The sequence below is a fragment of the Corvus brachyrhynchos genome, unplaced genomic scaffold (genome assembly GCF_000691975.1).
Source record: "Corvus brachyrhynchos isolate BGI_N302 unplaced genomic scaffold, ASM69197v1 scaffold115, whole genome shotgun sequence".
Classification (NCBI taxonomy): domain Eukaryota; kingdom Metazoa; phylum Chordata; class Aves; order Passeriformes; family Corvidae; genus Corvus; species Corvus brachyrhynchos.
In genome coordinates, this window is record NW_008239553.1 from 10,655,566 (window position 1) to 10,682,492 (window position 26,927).

At 41.6% G+C, this 26,927-nt stretch overlaps 1 protein-coding gene across 7 annotated transcripts in view; it reads right to left on the reverse strand.

Moving 5' to 3' along the window:
• Positions 1–26,927, reverse strand: part of RGS6 (regulator of G-protein signaling 6) — a 279,108-nt gene that overhangs the window by 66,458 nt on the left and 185,723 nt on the right. For 5 of the 7 annotated variants that reach the window (XR_001864479.1, XR_001864478.1, XM_017742089.1 and 2 more), the window contains exons 3-8: positions 18,986–19,130; positions 10,607–10,657; positions 9,105–9,211; positions 6,776–6,827; positions 4,282–4,346; positions 1,281–1,357 (exon numbers count right to left, since the gene is read on the reverse strand). Coding sequence is in view for 5 of the 7 variants with exons in the window: in XM_017742089.1 (XP_017597578.1) it covers positions 1,281–1,357; positions 4,282–4,346; positions 6,776–6,827; positions 9,105–9,211; positions 10,607–10,657; positions 18,986–19,130 (497 nt within the window). In the remaining 2 variants the exon portion in view is untranslated. The remainder of the gene's footprint in view (positions 1–1,280; positions 1,358–4,281; positions 4,347–6,775; positions 6,828–9,104; positions 9,212–10,606; positions 10,658–18,985; positions 19,131–26,927) is intronic. The other 2 variants (XM_017742087.1, XM_017742086.1) reach the window with 1 other exon arrangement.

Genomic DNA, 26,927 nt, shown 5'->3' on the forward strand with positions numbered 1-26,927 from the left:
TATCACCCCCCCCACTGGCCCCCACCCCCCCTTTTAGTTAACTTAAACTTTTAGTTACTGTGAATTACAATGTGAATTCCGTCCCTGCCTTTCTGGAAACCTGAAGACTGAACCATCACGTGAACTGTGAACTAAGAAGCTAAAACCAGCCAGCAAAAAAAGTTGATAGTGCTTATGCATGCTTAGGGTTCAAAGAAAACAGAATGGAGAAAAGATGAATAACCAACAATGACCACAATGAGTCTGATATTTACATTTCTTTCTTAGATAATAATTATATGTTTTAGACAGAACGCAGACTTCTGTTTTGACTTACACTTTTTTTTTAATCTTGGCAATAGCCTTTAAGTAACTGAAAGTACAATTGCTATCCTAAGTTCTAATTTTCTCTTCCAAACGGAGCACTGCTATTCCGGTTGGAAAAAAAATCCCTTAATTACCTTGTAATTTAAAAGATAATTACCATATATTTAAATTGTATATAATTTCAATGTTGCTAAGCAAAGAATTCATCAAAATTCCAACGGGTTAATCAACGATAGAGACATATACCTCAAGCCACACCTTCAAGAAATTATATTCCTTAACTTTTTAGCATCTAATGTTGAAAGAGCAAATTCCTTCCAGTGGAACAGTTTCAGTACTGGTGTCCTCACGTGTCACCTTCAGCAACCCTTCCATTTTATAGGTGACAATGACATGCACAAAATGGACCCTCAGAGTTCTAGGTATTACTTTGTAGACAACAGTACACAGACCCTGGACCATACCCATTTACCAGCAGCAATGAAAACACACTCAAAACATTATGAGGCTTCATACCGCTCTCATAAGAGAAGATGAGAAGAAATACCTGCTGTAAATACCACCCTTATAATGACACTGAAGTGACACTATTTTTAGACTCAGAAATACTCTGCAAGCATAGAATAACACAGATGACAAAATTCTGTTCTTTCCATTCATACAAAACAAAAATACTACACAAATGTAGAAGCACAATGGGCTTGTGAATTACCCAGAGTCCCATGGCAAATACAGGCTTAGGAGCTCCTGACCCACATTTCCATGTATAGATAATTAAACCCATCTTTCAGTTTCTGGCACACACCTTCAAAATTGGCTCTCTCCCGTTTCTAGTCTGCCAGTGATTAAAATTCACCAACACCTTCTGAGCTTAGTCACAGTAAGATTTTGACAAAAAAGTTTTATCTGTACAGAATCCCCTTCCCTTCACAGCTCTAAATACTGGTGCAATTCAGTGCTCCAGGATTACTCACTTCACTTGGGCCTCTGCTTGCATGAAGATGAATTCCCACTTTCTTGCAAACGCTCTCTGAAGTCTTGCTAAGTTTTCCTGTTGAAAGATTAAAATAGTAAGAACAACTAATTTCTGTAATTACAACAAATGCTTGAGATCACATTTAGCATGGTGGGTATTTATTTTATTCTTTTTTTTTTTTTTAAGCTGAGAAACTAAAGACATGGAAGTCAGTGTTGGTTTCAGGTGAACTATACTGCAGGCAAAGCAAGGCTGTTACACATCTTTTTGGGCTGCAACCCAAAGGGCCCTGTCAGAGATAAGTAATGGAGTGTGATGAAGACAGCTTGAGCTCTACTATGAAAAAAATTATGGACTTGTTCCCAAAAGATAACACTGAGAAGCTTTGTGAAGCTGATGACTTTCATTTCTGATAGCAGATGGCTGCCAGCTGCACATTTCCCTCTCATCCTCACTTTCCCTTCCTCTCTGCACTGTTCTCTTCTCTTCAGGCTTTTGTGAAGGTGCAAAGCCAGAGCGTCCCCTGCTTTGCTCAGTCGTGGTCACTGCTGGGAGCATTATGCAGCTGCACAGTTCTGAAGGCTGGGGATTGCCAGGATGATTCACAAAAGGAAATAGCTTGTTTTCCTGAACAATGAACACAGTTACTGCAAAGAATGGCTCCAGATGCAGTTTTGCTCTACATCTGAAGTAAGAGCTCTGGTCCAGACCCGTTACAGAGAGGATTTGGATGGGGATATGGCTTCATCACAGCTCAAGGTTAAACTCAGAACATGGCCAGAATTTCAGGCTTAAATGGCACCCCTAAGTTACATATCCACTCCCTCCCCAGGAATGGAGACCTGTGAGACAACAGGATGCTCTTCTCCATTACAGCTGGTTTAACTCTTTCAAATTTACACTGAAAACAAACACTTGTAGTTTTACTGTTTTTTTATACTTATCACCTTTATTTCAAGAAACTTACTTGAGGCACATGCATTTCAATGCAAGAAGAAATCTTACTATTATTTACTTTAAACTCTTGTATAACACAAGATAACATAAAGCTTGGCCCTGCTACCACCAAGTCCACGTAACGGTTTCAGTCTGTACACATGGAGGAAAACAGTTAAACAAATGATTTACAGCTGTACTGAACTGTGATGATTTCCTTAAATGTGGCTACAAGGAAGAACAACTTGTAATTATCTGTAAAAGAAATTTTTTTTTCATTATTTTTATTTTGTTTTAAATTACGTTCACATGTGCCCTCTGGAGTACATATGCTAAGGCCAATCAAATATCACCAACTGAAGCTATATTTGAATTGTGCTTATGTTTGACCAATTATAGAAAAACCTGAATGCAACTATACAAGCTTAATCACATCATCAAGACTCCTGCTCTACTCAGTATAAATGGGGGCTGGGGGATTGTCTGTGAATGCTGCAAGCAGAGCCTAAAAATGAGATGTCCCCTGACATGCTTTGTAGAGAGCCTCTTTTAAAGCTCTAGGTCACTGCTGATACCTATGGAGAAGCATTCTCCAGCTCCATCTCCAAAACTGTGAGAAGGGCTCCTTCTCACTCCTGCAAGCCTGTTTCTCTCACTTGTGCTGAGCTTACATCCCTTATTGGATCTGCTTCAGCTCCCATAATGCTTAGGAGGACTTGGTGCCATTCTTATCTGAATGTCTCTAATTAAGAGAACAAAGTTTGAATGCAGAAGTAACTTCTAATTGTGCAATGCAATATTCACAAGAAAAATGAGAGACTGCCAAGATCTAATTATTTACCATCACTGGAGCATTGCTACTCTCAGTAGGCAACAATGTGCAAAAGTACTTTAGCCTCACTGCATGTGTGTGGGAGTATGTGCACTGCTGAACAGCCTTTTGTTGCTTTATGATAGATCTTTGGAGTACTTACAGTTAATTGGTTGGATGTGAGCAATTTTAATGGTTTTAATCATGAAATCAACAATATGCAGAAGAGAAAACTCAGCAAAAGGACATGTACGTGCATGCAGATTATTATATTCCTTCCTTTGTGCCTGCTTGAGATTAGAACTCTTGGGAAGTCTGAATGCACTTCCCGGGTAGACTAGATAAGAGGCAATTTTTGCATGCTCTGCACTGAAAGGACAGAATAGCATGAACATATTTCTCCACGTGCACAGATGTTCCAAAATGGGGAAGGTAAGGAAGAAGGAAAAACTCCAGTCTTGGAAGAAAAAATCCCACTCTAAAATATATGTGATTATATGCAATATAAATGTTTTCATTGTAACAAACATGACCACAGAAATCCACTAGAACCAACTTTGTAAACAAACCCTCCAACTAAAAACTCCATGCATAAAATTCTGCTATTACACTGTTGAACAAGTAAACAGAAGAAAGTCAGTATGACAGAAAAGCTTCGCTGCTCAGAGTGCTACACTGCTGGTATTCAAAGAAATACACAGCCCTGCCCTTCCTGCCTCCATCTTCCCACTCCTCTCCACCCTGATGTCTGACACTAAAGTTTAGGATATTTTTATTCACAGTAATTCCATATCAGAAAACACGCTCTGAATAAAGTTCAGTGATATTTTTCATATGGCATATTGAAAACATTCCAAGTCTAATATCTGAGAACTTTTGTAACTAGATGTCTCATCAACAATTTAATTGCCCAATGGCACACCTGAAAATCCATCATTTCCCTGTGCTGAAATCTGCTATATAAACCAGGATTTCCTATCTGAAAACAGGACACCAAGCTGAACTTCTGTGTAATTCGCCCCATGAAGGGCTCATTATACAGCAGGTGCATTAACGTGGGACACTGCAAAGCCAGGGACATTCATCAATCACGGTCCTGATGTTGTCTCCACATCAACCTTCACACAGTTCTGCCAACTAAGAAAAAGATATGGTAAAGGCTGTCCCCAGTGCACAAAATGGCAGCATTCAGTTAGCAAGCAAAGCTATCCCTGCACCCCCCAGCTTTAAACTCTAGCAGCAGTGTACCTACGGCTTCATAATCCGCCAGCTCCAGCCTAGCTTTGTTCTGCATGGTCCGTTTGCAAAGATAGATGGCTAAAGGGAGAAACAGAATGGAAAACAATTACAGACAGATTATTAGTACTAGATTCTAAAAAAAAAAAAAAAAAAAAGAAGGAAAAAAAGTAGACAGCTCGTTTTCATCGGAAACCAACATGAATCAAGGAATGAGAGGGCTGAACACCCAGCTGACATTGCTTACAGCTCATCTCAGAGGCCCTAAACATCTGGGACATCTCATTTAAAAGTGCTGAGAGCAGATGCCAGGACCTAACAAGAAGTCCAAAAAAGGCACAATTGCTTCTGGATATAGCATTAGCAACCTGTTCCCCTAAGCAGGTTGGGAATATGCATGCTGAAGTCACCATCCCTGCATTTCTTTTCTGCTAAGAAAAAATAAAAATAAATCAGGATATTGATGCGAAAACAGAAATAAGGGCCAGATCTTAAAGGTATGATCTGAGCATTTTTTAATAAGCTCCATCTACTTATTCTTACATACTTCAAATGATTAAGAGAAGCCCTGTCACATTTCGCTATAGGCACAGACTGCTGAAACTGATGTGGTTTGGGATTCTGAGATTCAAGATGAGCCCAGTGCACACCACCAAACCAGTCCCAGGCTAACTCCTGGGAAAGCCCCACCTGGATCTGCTAGGTCATCCCATTTTCATTACAGGCTGAAACACAAGGTCCACAGCACACTCTGGGTACATAGTCAGGTCTGAACATAATAGAGGCCCAGTGCTACTCATGAAATTCTATTCTACGCTGTTTCTGTAATTTTAACATTCATATAGTGAGCCAGTTTTATGCATTGTAACCAGAGCAGACCAGTTCATTTATATTTACACATCTCAAGGGCAGTTTCCTCTGTAAGGCACTTACGACACCAAATGAAGTGAGTCAGTTGTCTCACAGCGTTTTTTCACGCAAGGCAGTGACCTGCCATTAGCAAGTTAGTTCCTCTCCTGTAAGTGGACACATGCAAATAAAAAAAAGTATGAAGTGCTGCTGGGATTTCAGTTTTATTTGGGTCTACTGCTGGTTTGGGATTAATTCCTGGGAAGACTCCATCTGTACAGGCCTCTGCTATGCAAAGTCTGATTATAAGCATATGTTAGAGGTTTCTGGGACAGATGAAAATCTGCCACTACAGGGCTCAGAGCTAATGCAGTTGAAGCTTGTCCAGCTATGGGTCAGCTCATGGAGGGCTTTATTTTGGGGTGTACTGCTCCACTCAATGCCTCTGCAGCACAATAATCTGACTGCAAAAACCAATTATTTATCTCATACTGCAGGAAAAAGAACAGAATCTCCATTTTCATATTATTATTCTGGTATTTACAGAATACATATTAGGCACAGTTCACACAGTGATTTAGGGTGACTGTAAAATATGGAATTTTTTTGCATATACAAAACAGCATCATGTTTTCTCCTAAGCAGTTCCCTCACTGGGATAAACATGTAAGTCTGTGCTAGCTCCTCTGCAGATGAGGACTGCAAATGAACTATCATGACACACACCACTGCAGGCTACTTCTTTACCCCAGCAAATAACTTCCAGAATCCATAATGATGAGTAATTATTGCACAAGAAGGAAAAAAACCCAAACTGATTATTCAGAGAAGAGTTCTAAACCAATCTTATGAGATAAAAGGACTTCCAGAAGCCCCCATTTTATGACTGCACACATGGATACGCTTCCTCTTCCAAAGCCACACCAGGATGCAACAATTAATTTTATCATTTAACTGTGAAAGAAGTGCAGTTCTGGAAGAGACAGCAATATTGCATGCAGACAGCTAAAGATAACAACACTGACATATCTTCTTTATGTATTATCCCTGTCTGCAGGCACTCACATGTTTAAAACACCACGTTGCACTTTATTAGCTCATAAACCATGCTCAGTCTTCTCTTTTACCCTATCATCTGGTAATCTTAAAAAAATGGGAAAATAAGTCTGATGTCATGTATCAGAGAACATTTAACTGTGGGTTGCTGTTAGTTACGTAATGGTTTATTGATCAGTCAGATGAGTGCCCAGATGAAGTAAGTTTTATTGATCAACATAAGAGATTCAGCAACAGATCAGAGGATGTTCTCCCACAAAAGAAATACTGGTATTGTTTAAGATTCCCAAGAACCAGTATTCTGCTTGCCACAAATCCTACTGAAATGAATGGGGCTATTGGGAGAATGAAGGTAGCAGAAGGCAAAACCCTGGCCCCACTGAGCTCAATAGCTACAGCTCCAGGGGCTTGAGATGCCCCAGGATTTCAAATTCCTGCATTTGAGATGGGCACATATCTGCCCCTGATGCTGCCATCTGACAAGAAACTCTGCACATGAAGGGTGCACTCTACATGAAGGGTGTAGATGTCCAACAGTAATTATTTTAAGGACAATTTTTTGGATCACAAACTAACTTTCTATAGTAAAATAATTATACTCTCACCATAATCTGTGTTTTCTGGTTCCCAACAGTTTGAAGGCCAAAAGTATGGTGCCTAGGAAAAAACATACAGAGTTTTGTAATTTAAGAGATGAAAACCAATTCAGATGCAAAAAAAATTACAAGTACAAAAAGAAGAATCACAAAATCTACCAGCCAGTCTCTGCCCTCAGAGAAAACACTGCTACAGATCTCAGTAAAAGTGAGGATGCTTTTCCAGGAAGGTATGACCTTTAATATTCCTCACTGCAGGTAAATAGAGATGCTGTAATGCAAGCACCTCTCAAGGAGGATGTCCAGCATCCTGATGAAATTTCAGACACTGTTGCCAGCTCATCTGAATGTGGACCTCTTAATTCTTTATCCCCAGAACGTCCTCTTTCCCCAGGAATTCACAGGCAACCTGAATTTTTTTTTTTTTTAAGAGCATGAGAAACCTCATGGTCTTATCTATATGCTACATACCCCTTGCTTTTCTGGAGCAGCTACCAGTGTGGTTGGCAGACTACAAAACAATTTCCTTTTTAATTGTAACAGATGGCAGAGGTCAAAACTCAGCTGCATAGAGTCATTCTGAAAGCAGAAGTCCTGTTAAACTTTGTGCTTTTGTTTTCTATCCAGGTCTGCATATTGCAGTTGCTACAATTAATTACAAGCTATTACTATATGTGACCGTATTTCAGTTTTAACATGAATGAAAAAGAATGTGCTGGTGATCACAGAAATTACAGAACACTGATCCTTTACTGATTACACATTGCTTTACTGATGTAATGCTATAGATGGGCATAGGACATTTATACACAGACTATTCCTTGCACCGAAGTATAGCGAGAAAACATGGGGGATTCAAACAATACAGGGTTCAATGCTCCTCACTGACATATATCTTATGAATTTCAGAAGCTAAAGAGCTACTGTTAAAGGAGGGACTGATGTTGAGGTAAAAAGAAGCAAGAAGAGAGTAATGGAAAGGAAGCATGATTCTATCAGGTTATTTTTGCAGAAAACAGCTAAGGAGGTATGTTTCAGGAAATGGTAATAGGCAAAGAATATGCAAAAATGGTACGAAAAGGGAAAGAAAAGTCAAGCAGGCACTTTGATGATGTGGTTTACACAGGCTTAAAAGAAGGAAAAGAAATTAAATTATATCGGAATGTAGCTCCTGAAAACTGCACAGGACAAGTTCTTAGAGTGTCACTCTTTTAAAACAAAGAAAAATACAGCTAAATGGGCAACCAGTATTAGCCCTGCTTCTGTCGTGTCTTTCAGAAAAGAAAGGGAATTGTAATGAAAAATCTGAGTCTGAATGATGCCTTGCAACCAGAAGGTGGGGTGAGATAAGAGGAGGTCTGTGATCTCCTGGGCTTCTTTTTTCACCATGACATTGGTCACACATGATAACACAATACCACATTAGCAGCGAGCATGAGCAGCTGCAACATCAGATGCAAAGAGCAGAACTGGCTTTTCAAATAAAAGCTAAAAAAAGAGGAAAAAAATGCAAAGGAGGAACAGGAGAGTGAACAGAAGAGAGGTGACAGGAAAGATAAGGGAGCTGGCTGGGATCATTTGACAGAAAAACACAAATTCAGCCAGCAGGATTAGGCAGTAGGACTCCAAGTTTGGACTTACTGCTTCTTCTAAAGTTACACAATCAGTTCAGAAGGAGTTGTTGCAGCACAAGCACTCAGTTATCTAGCAAGTTGACAGTGGCAGATTTTGGACAGGGCATGGAACTCAAGCACAGGGTGCTTTAAAAATTCAGCACATCTGGAGGCACAGAAACACTGAGGCATAGAGATGTCCCAGTTTAGGTGACTGCCAAGGTTACACATCCTCTGTAGAAGAGCCAAAGCCTTAAGCGTGCCCTCTCCCATACCAATCCGTAAGCAAGAGATTATAAAAATGTGAATTTTCTGCTGTGCCAGAGCTTGAATATCCAGCTCCTAAGTTTGTCCTGGCCCATTTTGAACAGGAGAATGGCTACTTAATTCTGCATCAGAGTTAGGGCTTGAAAGTAATTTTCTTTTTCCTGGTTTAGTTCAAATCTGAGTAAAACAGCCTTGAATTCAGATATCAAAAATAGTCACAAGACATAGCCATTCATTTATGTAAAAAACTAAGTCAGGAGGTAGATGAGAGTGATTTGGGATTCTAAAGCAAAACCTTTTGAAAGGACTTCATAATTTCCTAGGGCCTCTATGAAGACAGCCTCAATCCCTGGCTTCATAGACCTAATGGCTGCTTAGGCATAAAGAGTGGGTGATTTCAGCAGTATTACTGCAGGGACAGAAGAGGGGGCCACAAGGGAGTCAGGGTGCTTACCAACCTGGAAACGATAGAATGTCCCGTCATCTTTCAGGGTAAGGACATGGTCTGAGATCGGAAAGACATAACCCTGTGCAGCAATAAGACTTCCCAAGTGTATTGCTTCCCCTGTCAAAGAGAAAAAACAGCAGGGATGTGTCAACAAGACATGCACTGCACTCTGCTTTCAATAGCAGCTCTGGAGATGACTCATGTGAAATCTGGTGCCCACATGCCTCTCTGTACCCACACCACATTCCTACCACCTCCAACCAAACCATGCAAAGCAGGAGTGCAGAAATCAGCCTTACAACACAGATGAAGGAGTGCTCAAATGTTTAACCCGTTAGTTTTTTATTTACAGAATTTCACACACCAGTTCAGCTCTAGAGTATGAAATTCATTCCAAAGCACATTATCCACCACAGCTGACAGCTGACAAGAAGCCCGTTCCATCAATAAACCTCTCTTGCCTCTACCAAATCCAACAAGCACCTGCAACACCAGCTCATTAGCAGAATATTTATTCATAAAGACACATCCTGACACTGTAGCATTGCCATTTGTTAGAAAAAACGTTGCAAAGGGGAGTTACAACAGTAATTGTGCTGCCCAAGCAACCTTCCCCAGTGCAGAGGCACATCTGCGCAGATTTTCAAGCAATGCCAGCTGTCAAAAGCTGCATCAGCTTTCTCAGAGTTGAAAAATCACCTGCTCGTGCATGTCCAGATAGATAATAAAGCTGTTGTCTGCAGCTGAAATTCAGATTTGGGACCTGACAGGACTCATGAGCAGGGATTCGTGTATAGGGATGCCCTGCTGGGTGATTCAACACTACCTCTATCTCTGCTTTTACATGGTGACAGTAAGGAAGCTTAAAAACTGGTAGGTGAGATTCTGGATTTTTTTCTTTCCTGAAAAGGAAAAGAAACTTCTGGACCTGCAGATCTTTTCTTCCCTTCTCTCAATAGGTCTTCACTTGCCTAAATTATTTTGGTTTCTCTGAAGAGTGAACTATTTGGACTGTGCCCATGCACTGATCACTCTTTATGGCTGATTATCCATTTATCTATCTGCTGATTTATCTATTTGCTCTTTTAAATAAATTAAAAACCATTACCAGATTCTATGGCCCTGGCCAAGAATGACACAGACACAACGTCATGTCAGTTGTGGCTATCTTTCTTCACGCCATGAAAACCTGATGCTGCATTTGCCTGCTTAACTATACACATCCACCAACTTTTTTCTAGGAACAAAACTAAATTCAATCAGTCTTCTGTAGGTAGCAACAGTTTCACAGTCAGGCTAAAATTCCTGCAATGGCATTTCAGCGTGTTGCAGTATAAGGCATTAGACTTAAGACGTTGACTCTTAACTCTTTTCCTTCTCCTTCCCTCCAATGCTTAAATCAACCATGTTCTTCTCCTGGCATTTTAGACTGCAGCAATATAGTATTTACTGTCTAATGGTACACACAATACAAATGGAGCACCTGTTTCTCCCCAGCTGTGGTCACCTTACCTGCATCCTCAATGTTGAGGTTCTTCATAAGCCACTGCACAATATCAGAACCTTAACAAACAAACAAAACAAAAATTTAAGAAAGCATTAGACACTGAGACCACAGGGTCTGAGAGCCCTAGAGAGAGATAACATTGAGATAGATACAATAGAACTGACATGAACTTAATTCCATTTTCCTTCTTATTTCCACTGAGGTTTAAGAATGTTTTTCCTTCTTGTGCCACACAGCAATTACATGGTTACTGACAGGTACTAAGTCCCATGGAGCTTTCTGTGCAACAGGAGACTTGATATAGCTTAAATCAGGTATTACTCTAATGGTTCCATGTAACTGTTCTCTCTCATTTTCTTCTCTCTCACCTCAGCATAAAGAGTTAAGTTTCTCCAAGCGCTAGTTAGCAAGAAGATGAAGAAGCATTTACTGGCACCTCACACCTGTAATGTGTATATAACTGAAACATCAGTCAAAAACAGTTAGAGGAAGGCCTTGCTCATGTCAAAGACAAGCAACGACTTAGAGAAGGAAGCGGCATTCAGAGTGCCTGTAACCACGGCCCCTGGGAGCGGTCACCTCGTGGTGATCACACAAATGGAATGGTGGCCGGGAGGAGAGAACCTTTAAGGTCCATCAGGAAGTTCATTAGGTTTTCAGGGCCCATCATGTATAATGAAAGTTGTTGCTATCTCATAAAGAACATCAAATTCTCTAGGATTGATCCTTTGTATGTATACAACCTCTGTTGCTTGCATGGAGATCAAAGAAGAGGAAAACTTACCACTGTTCAGTAGAAACGAAGGCCTGTTACCGAAATACATCGTGGCAGGGCAGCAAAATTCAGTTAAATCACATACTCAGAAGGTTAAGCTTAAAATTAAACATAATGGTGTGTACAAGTGAGCTAAATGGAGTTGTCCAAAGTCAAAGGCAATCAGCAAAGACACTTGGAGGCAATTTAGCAAGTCCATACTAAGTTATAACAGCATTGAGCACAACCTAACAATGCCATGTCTGGACATAACACCAAGCCCTTCTCAGCATACAGTCAGTTTCCGGAGAAATATTTGCATTCACATACAGTAGGCTAATAGCCCCAGTAACACTTCATAGAATCATAGCTTGGGCTGCAAGGCACCCTCAATATATCCAGTTCCAACTCCCCTGCCATGGGCAGGGATGCCACCCACTAGACCAGGCTGCTCAAAGCCCTATCCAACCTGGTTCAGGCTTACTCAACAAATCCCAGAGGATCTTATTTGTGTGGAGCACTTCTGAGCTCAGACATGGATGGGACCTCAAGGGGAAGCATAACCACAATGGTTGTTCCAGAAGAACATTTTGTTTGCCACTGGCCCAGACCACCCCCATGCCCTCAGAAAATCTTAAATATAATAAAGGCCAGGAGTCACGATGTGCCACAGAGACACCAGGGACTGCCCCAGGTCCCTGCAAGTACCTGCAGGTCTGACTCTCCCATACAGGTGAAATTCCCATTAGAAATGTGAGCTCTACCCCACACAGAAGAGGACAGTAGCTCCTACTCCCCTGACAATGGAAGCAGACCCACAACACTTCAAGGAGCACCAGCAAACCTTCTTCAGTCAGGCTTCAGCAGCAGGCAGCAATATGAACCTGACCTCTCTCATCCCCCACCTCAGGCAGGTGACACAACCTACCGGTCCCCTGCAGACAATCAGCAGAGCTTCTGAAGATCAGGGAAGCATCTGATTTCACTTAAATACTGGGCAAACAGATGTGACCAACAAGCAGCAGCCGGGCATTCTCTCACCCTGCCTCGAAGGTATCAGTGAACCAGATACTAAAAGACCAATCTCACAATCTTGTACTCTCAGCAGTACGGTCATTCTCCACACCTCCCAACTTCACCTAGGAATTTCAGTTGCCACTATCTTGTTTGGAAAGTTATTCCAGAATTTTTTTTTTTTTTTTTTTGATAGATTGAACTCTTCTTGTAACTTTCCAACCTAAGTTTGTTAATGTGCAATTTATATGCATTTTATAACCATATTATCACTGAAAGAAAATAATGATTCTTCTTCCTTGACGGTTTCTCCTGAGTGTTTCTTTAGAGGGCTGACACTTTGTCTGCCTGCCTACATCTCATTAAACCAACCCAACTCTTCCTATGTCCTCTTAAGGTGGTCGCTCCCTCTCCCTGTACTTTACCTTTCAGCAACTTTGTAAATTTAAACCAACTTCTTTGCACTGAGCTCACCAAAACTGCAGTACCTTGCACAGCGGCAAACCAATGCCCGTGGCAATGGTGCCAGCACTTTGTTTTCTCTACTGAAACCACCCTGTCAGATGCATCCTGATGTCACGTCATTTTTTTGTGAACAATAAATTTATTCAGAAAAATATGTACAAGTGGTCCAAAACTATCTGCTAAATGAGAAGGCATCTAGTGAACACTGCTAGCTGAATAACATATGGAGAGTATGTTCAAAGCCATGTTGTTTTGACAAGTTTGTTAATAAAATACACTATTTTATAAACATGGACGTTCCCTTTTACCTTTTACAAAACAAAAATATTTTGAAGACAGAGCACAACATTTATGATTAGAAAGCTAATTCAAGAAGATTCAAACTGAAGTGCTTCTGTATTGTTAGAAACAAAACCTCACAAAATGCTGTCTTAGTTCAAGTGAAACTAGAATATTACTGGTTTTTCAGTTCATCTCCCAAACAAAAAAATCCACCATTTCTCCTGATTTTGGTCTCTAGTTACAGACTTGCAGTGATCTCTTAGGCATTGTACTGCCAAGTGACATGAGAGCTGATACCTGACAGTCATCTACAGTATTGCCTCGATTTGCTCACAGGAGGTAAAGTGCTTTCTGCATGACCCCTTTCCAGATGTATAGGAATACTTAGTGCAGGATTAAGTCCCACTCCATTTTTACATAGAATCATCATGTCCCCAGCTCTAGGACACTTCTGAGGAATCTATTCAATTTCCATCAAATGACAATGAAAAATTCAAGTAATGTTGAAAGCTGGTTCCCAAGTCCTTCTCACCCCTCATAAGAAAGGTTTAAATGGGCAGGAAGGGTTTAAAGGGGTAAGTAAACTGAAGGCACTGACTCAACCAGAACTCCTGTGATCAGCCACTCCAGAGTATAAGCAGCACTTGAGATCAGGAATTTTAATTTGTTTCTGTTAAAAACATGAAGTCATTCCTGAATGTTGCCAAGAGCCTGGAAGATGTTGTAGCTGTTCTCCAGTTGTCCCGAGGCAGACAGATTATCTTTCTGCTGAGTTTGCTGAACCATTATTTATCACCTGCCAAGACTGATTACTCACCCTTGGGACAATGACAAGTCTTTCCTTCCTCTGTTAATTACTGTCATCGTTAATAGCCATGTCACTAATTAATATTCAATCATAATGAAAACTCTTTACTGTCATCTCCCGTAACACCTTCAATTTTCAGGGTTACCCTTAAACATTTGCTTGTGGCTGTTTCTATCACTGCAACCTACTTTTGCCCACCTCAAAATACTACTTATGCCCTTCTTCAAATGAGAAAATTTAGATTTATCCTTCTAAGACACAGTGAAGATTTGAGTGATTCCTTTACAACACTGTCCTCTGCCAGATCAAGACACAGATACCTCTATCTGTAAGTTTTCCAGAAAACATCATCTTCACCTCTCCTTTACACTAAGCCTGGTGGATGGCCCTCACACAACTCACCTTCCCAGAAAGGTATTTTCTGAGTGTTTCTCACATTTCACAAGCTCTTTCAGAGCATACCCAGGGAAAATCCTTGACTCTGACACGTTTACACTATATGCTACCAGGGCATTTGGAATCTTCTGAAAACAAATAGTTGGGCATGTTTTCATAATAGGAAGTGTTACTAAATCCAGGTAGAGGAACAGCTTCCCTCTTCTCCGTGCTCCTCTCTATACATCTACATTTCCTCTGAGTCAGAATGCTCAGCTCAAGGATAGCCAACATCCTTTGAACACCTATTTCCTCCTCATCTATGATGAAACATATCTTTTTGCCTTAGGCTCTTTTTTGAAGCTGAAATTACTTAACAGCAACAGAATAGCTGTATTTATACGTGCAAACATATTCACAATGACCACTTATCCTGCTACGTGTTTAGAGACAGACCAGCAGTTTTATATTTATTGCTATTTTCTACATTTTCTCTTACGCCTCAGTGACCCCATAATAGTAGCTGGTTCTCTGCTGGACATTGCCTGTCAACATGACAAATGAGTGGTCAGACACTCAAAGTTAAATTAAAAAAATTCACAAGGTGTGAGGCCATTGGCAAGATGCAGTTGGTGAGGTGAATCACCACCCCTGTATTTGATACCTTATCTACTCAACCTATGTTGTTCTACCTCTTCTAGAAAATGTAGACCTATCTATAATCAGATTTCCCCATCCTTCACATGCTGAAATGACAGAGGCAGACAGGACAACTCAACCTCCTCTAGCTATTTCTAAAGATCTGCTGCCTGGAGTGGAGTCTGTACCTCTGGTTCTGAGCAAAGCAACCAGGACCACTGGGGTCTGCTTGTCATCCAATGGACTAAACGTGTCCCTGACAAGGCCTACACCTGTACACACACATATATATGTATACAAATAAAAAATACAAGAGTATTCCTGAAACCTCAGCAAATGTGTGCCTCTTTATTTTTCTTTTTAGGCCTGATATGACAACTGCTTTTTTTGCTGTGTCCTGAGATCACAGAGCTGACAAGCACTGACAAGTGGAGCTCTATGAGTGGAGTGGGATTTGACATGAGACATCTTGTGTGGCCAGGTGAGGCACCAGTGACCAAGGACTGAAGCTTGTCCTGTCTTATAGGGCTTGTTAAGCTGAGCCCTGATCACTGGATGCCATCAGCTGGTAGGGTGGGATACTTTGGATCTCGTATCATTCACAGCCTCACACCACACTGACAGATAGTATCACTGAAGCAAGTGAGGTCTTAAAAACATTTTAAAAAACCATCTGATCATAACATGAAAGAATGTGTTATACATACTTGTCTACAGAAGGATACAGAAGATTGCTTAGTTATTTCCTGTCTTTTTTTCAGTGTTACTGTAACTCTAATATTCTGTGAACATATTTTGATAGTTTGAAAAAATATTAAGTATTTTTGCATGGCAGGGGAGTTTATTTGGTCTGATTGGGGTAGGGTTTTTTGTTTTGTTGGTTTTTTTCCATGAAAAATGTGAACTGTTCAGCTGCTTCCTAGACCTCATCTACACACTCCATGGCAAGCAAGCCACGTGCCTGGCCTCTGTTGTCAATCACCTCCAAACTCACTGTGTAGACAGTCATTTGATGAAAGGGTAGAAATACGCCCCCTTCCTGTCACCTCATTCTTGAAAATAGATGAACCCATTTTAGCACCAAATTTTCCAAACAATTTGCTCCTGAACTCAGAAAAATCTTTAAATACTTCTATCAGAAAAGCAAGAGAAAAAAAAAACATCACAAGCAGTTGAAATGACATAAGAATACATGCACAGGTGTACAAGCAGACACTCAAGCTGCTTTTTACGCTGCCAATCATGGCAATCACACTATTAAATGAAAATAACGTCTTGGGTCCTTCCCCAAACAGTTCTGAGTCCTTGGTAAATCTAGGACAAAAAGGTTAATTATCTCCACTTTTACCACTGGGCTTGCAAAAATAAACAAATCAACATCCCCCAGGATAAAGGGCAAAACGGTTTCATACAAAATTTCTCAAGGCCTCTAGCACTCTGTGCTACAATTCTTCTTACACAGAGCCCCCCACTGACTCCCACAGTGATTTCAGCTAAGTTGAAAGTACAGACTACTGTTCACACTAAGGATTTAACACAAAGCAACAATTTTTATGGTAGGGGGAAAAAAAGAGGAATATCTAGGTCTCTCTCTAGTACTCTGTTACAAATACTGGGGAAGCACTTTATAAAATTTACCTACAATAAGCACATAAATAAATACCAATGCCAACTAAAAAAAAATCTCAGCAGTTGACTCAGAAAACGTGGTAATTGCAGCTCTCCTTCATCAGCATGTGGTAATTGCACCACTCAGTGTCAGCAAGGAGCATCATCAAAGCTACAACAGCTTAAGGAGCATCATCAAAGCTACAACAGCTCAGAGATCCTAGCAATAGCAGTTTTCCTTTATGTTATACTCACTTTAAATCTTGTTTGTGAATTATTAACAACCATTAGCAGCAGGAGTGTTACCCCTTTTTGATCAATGCTGCCAAAGTTTCTAAGGAGTCTTTTTGTTCATTGTAAACTTGAGAGTTTGAATTTACCATTTACTTCTCTTGTAATAAAAAAATTGAAAGCATAGTACTTTGTGTGAAGTAAGAACAAGGCTTAGTGGGAAAGTGGAATACAAAATTTGAAGGATGGAAATTTAGAAATGCAAAATCCAAATTCCTGTGTACTTTCAACCCTGCTGATACCTCCTTCTTCTGACCTGCTATTCGGAGGAACTTTTGCCTTCTCATCATATTGGTCAGGCTACCAAAGCACATGTATCTTCCACAATGCAGACCTGCAGAGGGAGATTTTCACTAGGCAGGAATCAATTAATGACATGATGGTGCAGAGCTCTGTGTGGGCTAATTCACCCAGGCAACAAAGATAAATTAGATCTTAAGATCTCAGAGATACCACAGCCAGACTTCTTTCCTTACACGGCTGCCCATCTAAAAACAGCTCAGGTAGCTTCACAAGGCCTGAAAGGAAGTAGCAGCAGACATGCCTGAAGACATGCTGCTGGCTTGCAATACCCTCCCATAGCAGCACCTAGAAGCAGGCAGCCGTGCTGAGGAGCAGAAGGATGCCACTAACCGAGAGCCCTGGATTTAAAATGACTGCTCTTCAGGGGCGTTAGTAAGGCTGAGTTAGCAAACCTCTTAATGGATGCACAGTTAATCCCAGTGAAAGATGTCTGCCAGGACAGCTTAAACCAGGTCCTCAACTGGAAAAAAAGTGATACCAGCAAAAGGTCTTTTTCCAGTTGACCTGCCCAGCTCATAAAGGGTTTGGTGTTAAGCCAGCCTCAGTGTTGTTCTCACTGCACTTCAACAGGGCTGCATCCCATCGGCGCAGCCCTCACACCTGACCCTCAGTGCCTTTGATCCACACTGGCCTTTGCTCACACTGAGACATGCCAAGCTGTAGCCTTACCACAGGGGCAGCCAGACTGATTTACTTGTGCTAAACATCCCTCACCTTGGGACTTGGAAAACCTGAGCTGCCATCGTGTCTGTGCTACCTAAAGACAGGCCTGGCATCAAAAGACACACTGGTAAACCCGAATGCACACACCCTCCAGAACCCAGGATATACCATAACCCCAGTGCAATCCCCACTGCTGTTGTTTCATTTGCTAGAATTTGACCTAAATTAGAGATGTACTGTGTGACCTGTGCCCAAATCTTACTCTCTCCTCAAATACAACTCAGATAAAACTGCTGTTACTACAAGTACAGGACAAAATTGCAAAACAAAAAGAATTAGTGGTTCCACACTTTGTGTCATTCAAACCCATGCCTCCTGTAACACCCACAGAAGATGAGCACAATGCCTTGAGAGCCCTCATAGAGGTGTACAAGAGGCAGGAAAGTGATACCTTGCACTCCCAGCCTCCCAGCAGCACTAGTAACAGCACTTCGTAGTAGCATCTGAAATCACTACCTTTTACAAATCTGAACTGAGGATGTGTTGAGATGCACCTTTACACCTACAATTGATCATATATTTCCAGCTGCTTTTCAGGGTGCTCTGCCTTTGCATTACTCAGACTACTGAAGTGGCTCATATAGCTTAGCAGTTTGGCTCTCTGCCATATAGTAGTGTTTAGGCACTGTTCCTCACGTTGTCAAAATGATTTGGCAACAAAACAGCAAAGGAAGCAACTCTGAGCACTGCTGGAATTGAGGCTTTTGAAGATTCCTGTGTCAGATCTTGTTAGGGATGAAACATTTTTACTTCTATTCAATTCGTATGCACAGCCTTTAAACCAAAGGCAATGTTTCTGTCATTTCAATCATATATTAATATTTTTAATAGCTAATTTTCTTCTTCAGGAAACAGGAAAATTAATAAAACATACAAGGCGACTGGTGTATTTCAGCATGCGACTATCAGGTCACTTCACACCACGTCCTCATTCACAAACTGAGTTTCAAAGGCTGTTACATCAAGGTCCCCCTTTCCCTCACCAGTGTTATAACAGTTTCCCTGCAAAGGTGCAAATGTCACCAAGTGGTGCAAGACAGTAAAGTGCTCTGAAAGCTGCAGCATTTTAATGATTTTGGCACAATATTTATTTACTAAGAGATCTGGCATTGTAGTACTCACCTATGCCAGATTCCTGTGAATTTCTGCAGTAGTTCTGTTTGCAAAAGTCAATCTTTAAACCTCCCACAGAGCGCTGGCCGCAACAGATCTCTCCCAGGATCACACACTTCTGTGTTGACTGCAGCAACATGATCACCTGTGATCTCTATTACAGAGAAGGGTAGTTACCTTCATCAAATTCTGTAAGAAAGCAACTTCCTCCTGACACATTGCTGCTTTTTTTTCCCCCCTCATGTTCTTTAGGAAAGGTTGAGAACCACACACAGTGTTTGCAGTGATGCAGTAACAGTCACATTACCTGGAAAATTAAATGACCCAATGTCTGTAACTCTCTTCCCTCCAGGACTTTGTTGTTCTTAAAAGAAAATAATCAATACCGTACAGCTTTCCCAGCAAAGGAAGCTTTTTTCCTGCTAGGTCTTTCAATCATGTGTAATGCCAGCTGCCCTGGAGTGCAGTTGGCCTCACTGTACTGGTGCAGCAGTCAATCAGGGACAATTCTCCAGCGGGATTAAGGTTGCACATGTAATTTCTTTTAGTCGAGGGTAATGCCAAATGAATTACAACTCTATAGCAATTGCTGACAATTTACTTAGTGCCATGCAAAACAAAGAGACAGTATTGGCACTAACACTAGAGGCCGTATTTTAAACAGGGCTCCTTAAGCCATGTGTTAAAGGGAATTTTACTGGCAAGGAGCAGTTGATTTTGCTGGCAAGCTTGTTCCTGCATTTCAAATTTGGGCAGAGATATGTAACAGTAGGAGTTTTCAATGCGCAGAACAATTTAATGAGGACACAACCAACAAGCAAAAATCTGTTAGCCATAATTAACAAGTTCAAAATAGGTAAATTATTTGCTCTTTCTTGTATTTATTTCACAAGGTTGTGCATAGTACAAGCAGTAAAAACAACAATCATAATCTCTTAAATACCTATATTTTAAAATCACATTTCCTGTCTGGTAAATCCTTCAAGTTTATTTTACCAAATAACCTCTGAAAGTAAGAAGCATTTGAAAAGCAGAAAGCAGCGCTGAACTACTACCATTCAGTTTAAATAATTGAATTTAAAGTCAAAACACCATGTATCGTAGAACTGCAAAATACCTGTCTATGAATTTTAGAAAGTATTTTTGTTTTCATTCTAAGATAGAGGGAATCTAGGAAAATATTTTCCTTGTTTTATTCTTCCCTCCAAGAATTTGCAGACCAACATTTGTTTAAATCCTTTTGATGTAAGTATGGGTTTAGACTTGGAAAAGTTGATGGGCTGCTCCAAAGCTGCAATGATTTCTGATAGCAACAAGTTCTGAAAGTGGGATGGGCACAGTGCTGTATTTGGTTGCTACGCATGCACAACGCATAGCCTTCATAGAGCCATTCACTGTGCAGTGAGGATCAGCCTTGATCAGAGCAGCTCTTTTGTTTTAGAGAGTTTTGCAGTGCAACACCTGACAGCTCTGGAACAAACCCGAAGTGCTGCTGCTTTCCTACTTCCATCCAACAGCGCCCCAGTCTGAGACCCAGCAGCTTCACTCACTTCATTCTGGAAACCTCACAAGAGTGAGAGTAAGTTCTTTACCGCCCCCACAGACTCTTGACAAACCCAGTCTGATTTGGCTCTCTAGAAATATATCCCTGGGCACATCAGCCTCTCTGTGCACTCTGAATTCAGCCGTGTCCTGGTGAGTGTGGCAGGAACAACCTCGGACCTTATGGCGTTTCTCAGCAGGCACAATTTGCCTGGGCAGATTTGCACAGAACAGCCTTGTAGTGCTGCAAAACACATGCGTGCTGCTTTTAGTTTCCGAATAGTAAAGCTCAAAATCCTCTCCATGTAAAGCAGAAACTTTTTCTTGGGCCAGCAACACTGTGTCCTGTAAGGTCTTAGTATTTTTGTTCCTCAGAAGTTCTGGGAGACAACTCTTAAAACACTTTCAGAGAGTAGTTCCACGAGTGATTGTAGAAACTAGAAAAATGTAAATACTCTAGCAAAAAAAAAAAAAAAAATCTTCCCGTAAATACTAAAATGAAAAAGAAAGTAAAAGCAAATACATCTCCCTGGGGCTCTGAAGGCGCGTTTGCCCCGCAGTCGCTAGGGCCGGCTCGGGTTCACGCTGCGATGCCGCGGGGCCGCGCCAGCGGGCGCTGCAAGAGCACAGACAGCGCCGGCCGCGCGTCCGAGTCCCATCGCGACAGCGGGGAGCGCACGGGGCACTGACAGGTCCGTCCCGAGGGGCAGCGACGGACACCCAAGGCTAGCGTACAGGTGTGAGCACATCTGCTGGAAACCTTCTTTAGAAAGTTCCGGGTACCGACCACAGAGGCCGGACGCACCACCTGGATTTTACGGAAAATCAACGCCTATTGCAAGGAAAACAAACCTTTCCTGGTATTACAAACATTCTTCCAATGCTTTCAGATCATTTTCATTTCCGATCACCTTCTCATTTAAAATGCATATCGCTCCTTCCCTCGTTTCACCTTTTGTCCATCCTCCTTCCTCCTTGCCCCAAGCCCCCGGCGGGAGGCTGAGATCACCCCGCGTCCCTCCCCGATGGCAGCCCCGGGGCCGGGCTGGGCTGCTCTGCCCCTAAACCCGCCCGGTGCCGGCTCCCCGGGAACTGCAGTGGGAGGCGAGGCCGCTGGAAAACCACATGGAGCGCGCACCCCTCATCATGTTCAGATGCAGCTGATTTCGCAGGTAAGGACAGCAAAAACAAACTCCAGGCGGAAAGGAGCGGGGACTATCCTGTCCTCTCCACGCCCCGGGAGACACACGGGAGAGAGAGAGAGGAACGCTGTGTCCAGTGAAGTCACTCACAGGGAAGAGAAACGAGAGGAAAAGGTTCCAGGCAATCAAGACAAGAATTACAATAAAACGGTAAAATACAACAGGTCACACCATCAGGTTGTATCCGAGACCAGGCATGCAAAGGCAGAGCAGGGCAATACCTTGCTTGTCTTCTGCTTCTTTTTCACTTTCACCCCAGGACCACGTGTTCAGGAGGAACACACTCAGGTGTGCGATGTCCTCTTTTTCCCCAACAAGTCACCAGCATCTCGCATCAACAGTCCCCGAGAAAGACGACAACAAAGCAGACACAGCACTCAGATCGCTGTACCATTGGCCTGGGAGAGCCACCAAGCAGTTGCCTGTCTCAGCACAGCCGGCTCACTGGCCTGCCCCCAGAATAAAGGCAGATACCCATGGAAATATTTGCAAGACAGAGTGGGGATGCTGAGCGTTTTACTGTTCTATAGAGTTTCTCTTTTATGAACATATTCACTTATGTTGCACTGGGGAGGCAAAGGCAAAGCCTGAACACAAAAGAAAACTCATATGGCTGAACATCTGTAACCTGAACTTCCTTTGTTTTCCCAGAGGAAAATAAAACATCTAAAACAGGTTAACCACTCAAAAGGGTTAAAGCCATGACCTTATGAATTAAACTGAATCAAGAGAGGGGAAGTGTAAGCAGCAAAAGACATAGAATGTACTGAGAAATAAAAGTTCTGAAGAAAAAAAAATTTGGAAATATTACAGCAAATTCGTCTGCAAAGCAATGCAATAGAACAAGTAAAGAAAGTCAGATCCAAAAGAGATCATGTTAAACTGAGGGGAAAAATATTGTAAAGAATTCACTTCTGTCTAACAAGATGTTTTGTCACATAGAAGCAGGCACTAAAAATTAGATAAAAGTACAGGAATCCATGGCTTTGTATACTCATACAGTCCCTCCTCAGGAACACAATTTAGAGATTAATTGCTGGATTGTTCATTGTATGGTTCCCTCTGCAAGAACAAGCATGAAAATGATGTTTGGAGGATGTGGGACCAGAAATCCCACTGTACAAAAAGCAAGGTAACTCAGTGACACCAGATAAAGTGGAATAATAGTGAATACATATATAATGTTGCAAACACTACTTCAATATCAATACAAAATACTCTTCCAAAGGTCATATAAAAAAATTGCAGGTCAAATTAACTCTGACATAGCAAAGGCATCCCAAGTAGCATTACATTTTTCTATGAAATCATAAAATTACCAAGTCTGAAACCCGGAATTATACCGGAAAGGAACTGTCTTTCCTTCTCCTCCACACAGTAATGTGTGTAGAATAACTATGGCCACACCTCACATTCCTTGGTTAAAAATTGCCAAGTTTCTTCAGACAACTGCAGTCATGTCACCCCACCAGGGCTGGCTGTGCCTTCTCCCCTCCCCTTGCTGTATCCAGCATTTTGGATATTGTACCAACTGCACTGATAATGGCACTGTCACAACTTTGATGAAGCCAGTTGAAAGCATGTCAGGTCACTTTTTACAACCACGGTATCTCACAAGCTCAGCAGATTCTGTCCAACATAGTGATTTATTCTGAAATAAACTTCTCAGCCTGTTCACACTCCATTAGCTTATGCTGCATGTAGAGGCACGTTAGAAGGGAGAAAGAGTGGCAGAAGTTGATGGAGAAAATATAAAAAAGCAAGAGGATAAGCCTGTACAAAACAGGCCCAAGGAGTAAGAACATGGATTTTGAAAACGATGACAGGTATGCAAAAATAAATTGCGCTTACAGAACTGAAATGGTCAAATGCTAATCTAAGATACACGAACCGTGCTTTCCTCTGAATTCTGTCATAGTCCATACATATACCTGCATGCAAGTCAGAAACATAAAAAGATGGAAAGCTTCTTTTCTGCTACTGGATGTACCTGGTCTTCATCGGGATATCCCAAGTTCCATTCTAGCACATGTCTGTATGGCTTGGGAAAGACTATATAATGTTCCTGAAGGACAAATATATGGCTGAAGAAAGTGTAGCAATGTCTTTTAGGAGAGCTGCAAAGATTAATAAATTGATGTTTACTTAACACTGTGAAAACATAAAATGCCTTTCAACTTCATAATGTTGATCATTAATACCAATTCCTGCCCAAAAAGTCCCCCCAGTCCTACTCCCCTGTGCAGAGTCCCTGCTCATTAAAGGCTCATTTCTGGTTTTACTTTCAAAGACTGAAACCTGCCAGTGCCATGCAAATTTTACTAGCACTATTTTCAGAGCAAACTGCAGTAGTCCCAAGGCAGGTAACTCAGAATATTGTTTCCAAATTGAGAGAACAAATTGAAAGAGCAGTATTTACCTTCTGTCACCAGCTTACTCACAGACTGTCTTCTGCAAACATGATCAAACTACAACAAGGTCATGCAAATTTGAAACCAAGGACGCAATCAATAACAGTTTCCCTTCATGGATCTGACCACACCTGCTGCAAAATCCAAGCAAAGGCTGCCAGACTATGGCTAAGCCAGCAATTTGCTGCCAGGAGCTGGTCTGGTGAGAGAAGAGGTTAAAGCAAGAGATATTTGCTTGCTAAAGTCATGAGGGGGTCTTTTATGCATTTAAATTTGAAAACACATAGAGAGTCATGTCACAGATGTGGAGATGACAGCCTTATTATAAAGTGCAGTACAGCATGACAAATTATTGACCTACTTCTTAAAGAAACTTGTCTCATGCCAATGACTTATCCTCATCCTTCAACACACCCTCCCAGTATCCAATATTACAAGATACAGTCAGCATCTCCAGCTTTCCCTCAATGTCCCACCAAAAATAAAAAAACCTTTCTTCAAATTACACTTATAAAAGCCCAGAACGCTGGTCTGGCAAACTGACTGTGTTTCTGCCAAAGATGCTTTTGGTATTGTGACTTTAACTCTCCTTAGATTTAGACTCGGATCTTAAAAATACCTGTCTTAGCGGGTCTTGTGAGTCGAAGTCTGGAGCGTGTTCTTGCGAGGCTTCGCTGAGGCTATTGGTTCCCAGTATAAAACAAGCATTTTATGCACATTGATCAGATTGGCATGGCAAGGTTTTGGCAGCAGGTGGGCTACACACGTGGCTTCTGTGAGAAGCTGCTGGGAGCTTCTTCCCCTGTTCCTGACAGAGCCAGTGCCTGCTGGCTCCAAGATGGGCCTGCCACTGGCCAAGGCTGAGCCCAACAGGTTGGAGGTTATAGTGTCTCTGGGATAAGGTTATTAAGAGATTTGGGGTTATTTCTCATTATCCTACTCTGACTTGATTGGTAATAAATTCAATTAATTTCCCCAAGTTGAGTCTGTTTTGCCCTTGAGAGTAACTCGTGAGTGATCTCTCCCTGTCCTGATCTTGACCTGTGAGGCTTTTGTTATATTTTGTTTCTCCTGTCCAGCTAAGGAGGAGGAATGATGGTGCATTGGTGGACACCTGGCATCCAGCCAGGGTCAGCCTGCTACAATACATCAGTCAAAATGGACATCACAGAAATCTCCAGAAAAATACAAAAAAAGTCAACAAACTTCTAACCTCTCCCTAGTGACTGTGCATTTTATGAGTAGACCATAAACAGATCAAAAGAACACAATTTAAGATATTGATTTCAACATGGTGAAACTGTTCTCCTGCTCTTCCTGCAGCCCACAGGAAACAGAATTCTTGGCCTCCAATCGAAACAAGAAGCTGAGGGGTTGCTTAGCCTGGAGAAAAGGAGACCCAGGGTGACCTTATCACACTCTACAATACAATTACCTGAAGGCAGGTTGTAGCAAGGTGGGGGTTGGCCTCTTCTCTCATGTAAAAAGTGGTAAGGCTAGAAGATTAGATATTAGGAAAAATTTCTTCACTGACAAGGTTATCAAGCATTGGAACAGGCAGTCCGGGGAAGTGATTGAGTTACCATCTCTGGAGATATTTAAAAGACATGTGAATGGGACACTTGGAGACATAGTTTAACAGTGGGCTTGACAGTGTTAGGTTAATGACTGGACTCAGTAGTCTTAAAGATCTTTTACAACCTAAAAAATTGAAAGATTCTATAAGGGAGAACAGATTTTTCCATTATTTGAAATGAAAACACAAAATAGAAATGATGTGTTTATTTCACTACCACTTCAGATTAAGTGTGTAAAGAAACTGCTTCAGGATATGCAATCAAGTCCTGGAAGCAGAGCAGAAGAGCATCCAGGAGGTTTACCATGGGCAACAACAAGAAGAAAAAATTCAAGCACTTGCAGATGGTCAAGAACTAGACAGCTGTTGGCAATGCCCATCTGAAGCACTATGGGCAGGGATGGCCAGTTAGCGCCTTTTGGGCCATGTGGCACACCAGTGATTCAAGTGGGGTTCCCACCCTGGAGGAGTTCCCTGCACAGGAGCTTCTAGATCACCTGAATCCCTGACTGCAGGAGAAAGAGTGCCTGCACTGCCAGACTGCCATGAGGGCCAGCAATCCAGCATGGGGAAGCGGGTACCACGGGAGGCACCTCTAGCTGCTAATCACTTTTCCAACTCTTTCACTTCTGAGGCTTTTAATACAGGGTCAGGAAATTGGTGCCTTTGGCATGACCCTGTCTACCCTCTCCGCAGCACCAGAGCTGCCTTGCTAGCCTGGCAAATGCTTTGACCTGTCCCCACACCAAGCTGTCATGGCTGGGCAACAGCATCCTGGTTAAGTTCTGGTATCAGGGAAGAACACAACTACTTCTAAATACAAACCAGTTTGACCACTAGTGAGTCCCTCACTGTGCAGACTGAGAGCTCCATACAAACCCACAACAGCCCCTGCCAAAGCACACGCCAATGAAAACAGCCACATGTTGATGGGGCTTAATTACTTTCTTGGTATTAAAATAATGTAAGAAAAATTGATCTGGAAAAAAAAAAAATAATAGGGGCTTTTAACCTTTTAGCAGGATGGATAATTAGTGGCTATCAGGATATCAGGAATGGAGATAAGTAGGTCCCCAGCTGGCTTAGATTCAACTGCAATTTTTTCCATTAAGATCTCTTGAATTTTATCGTCTGGTTATTAAATGCACATTTTTGTCTTAAACCTATTTTGAAGCAATTATATGTTTATGCTGGTTTAGAATGCTCCCTTTTATGAAACT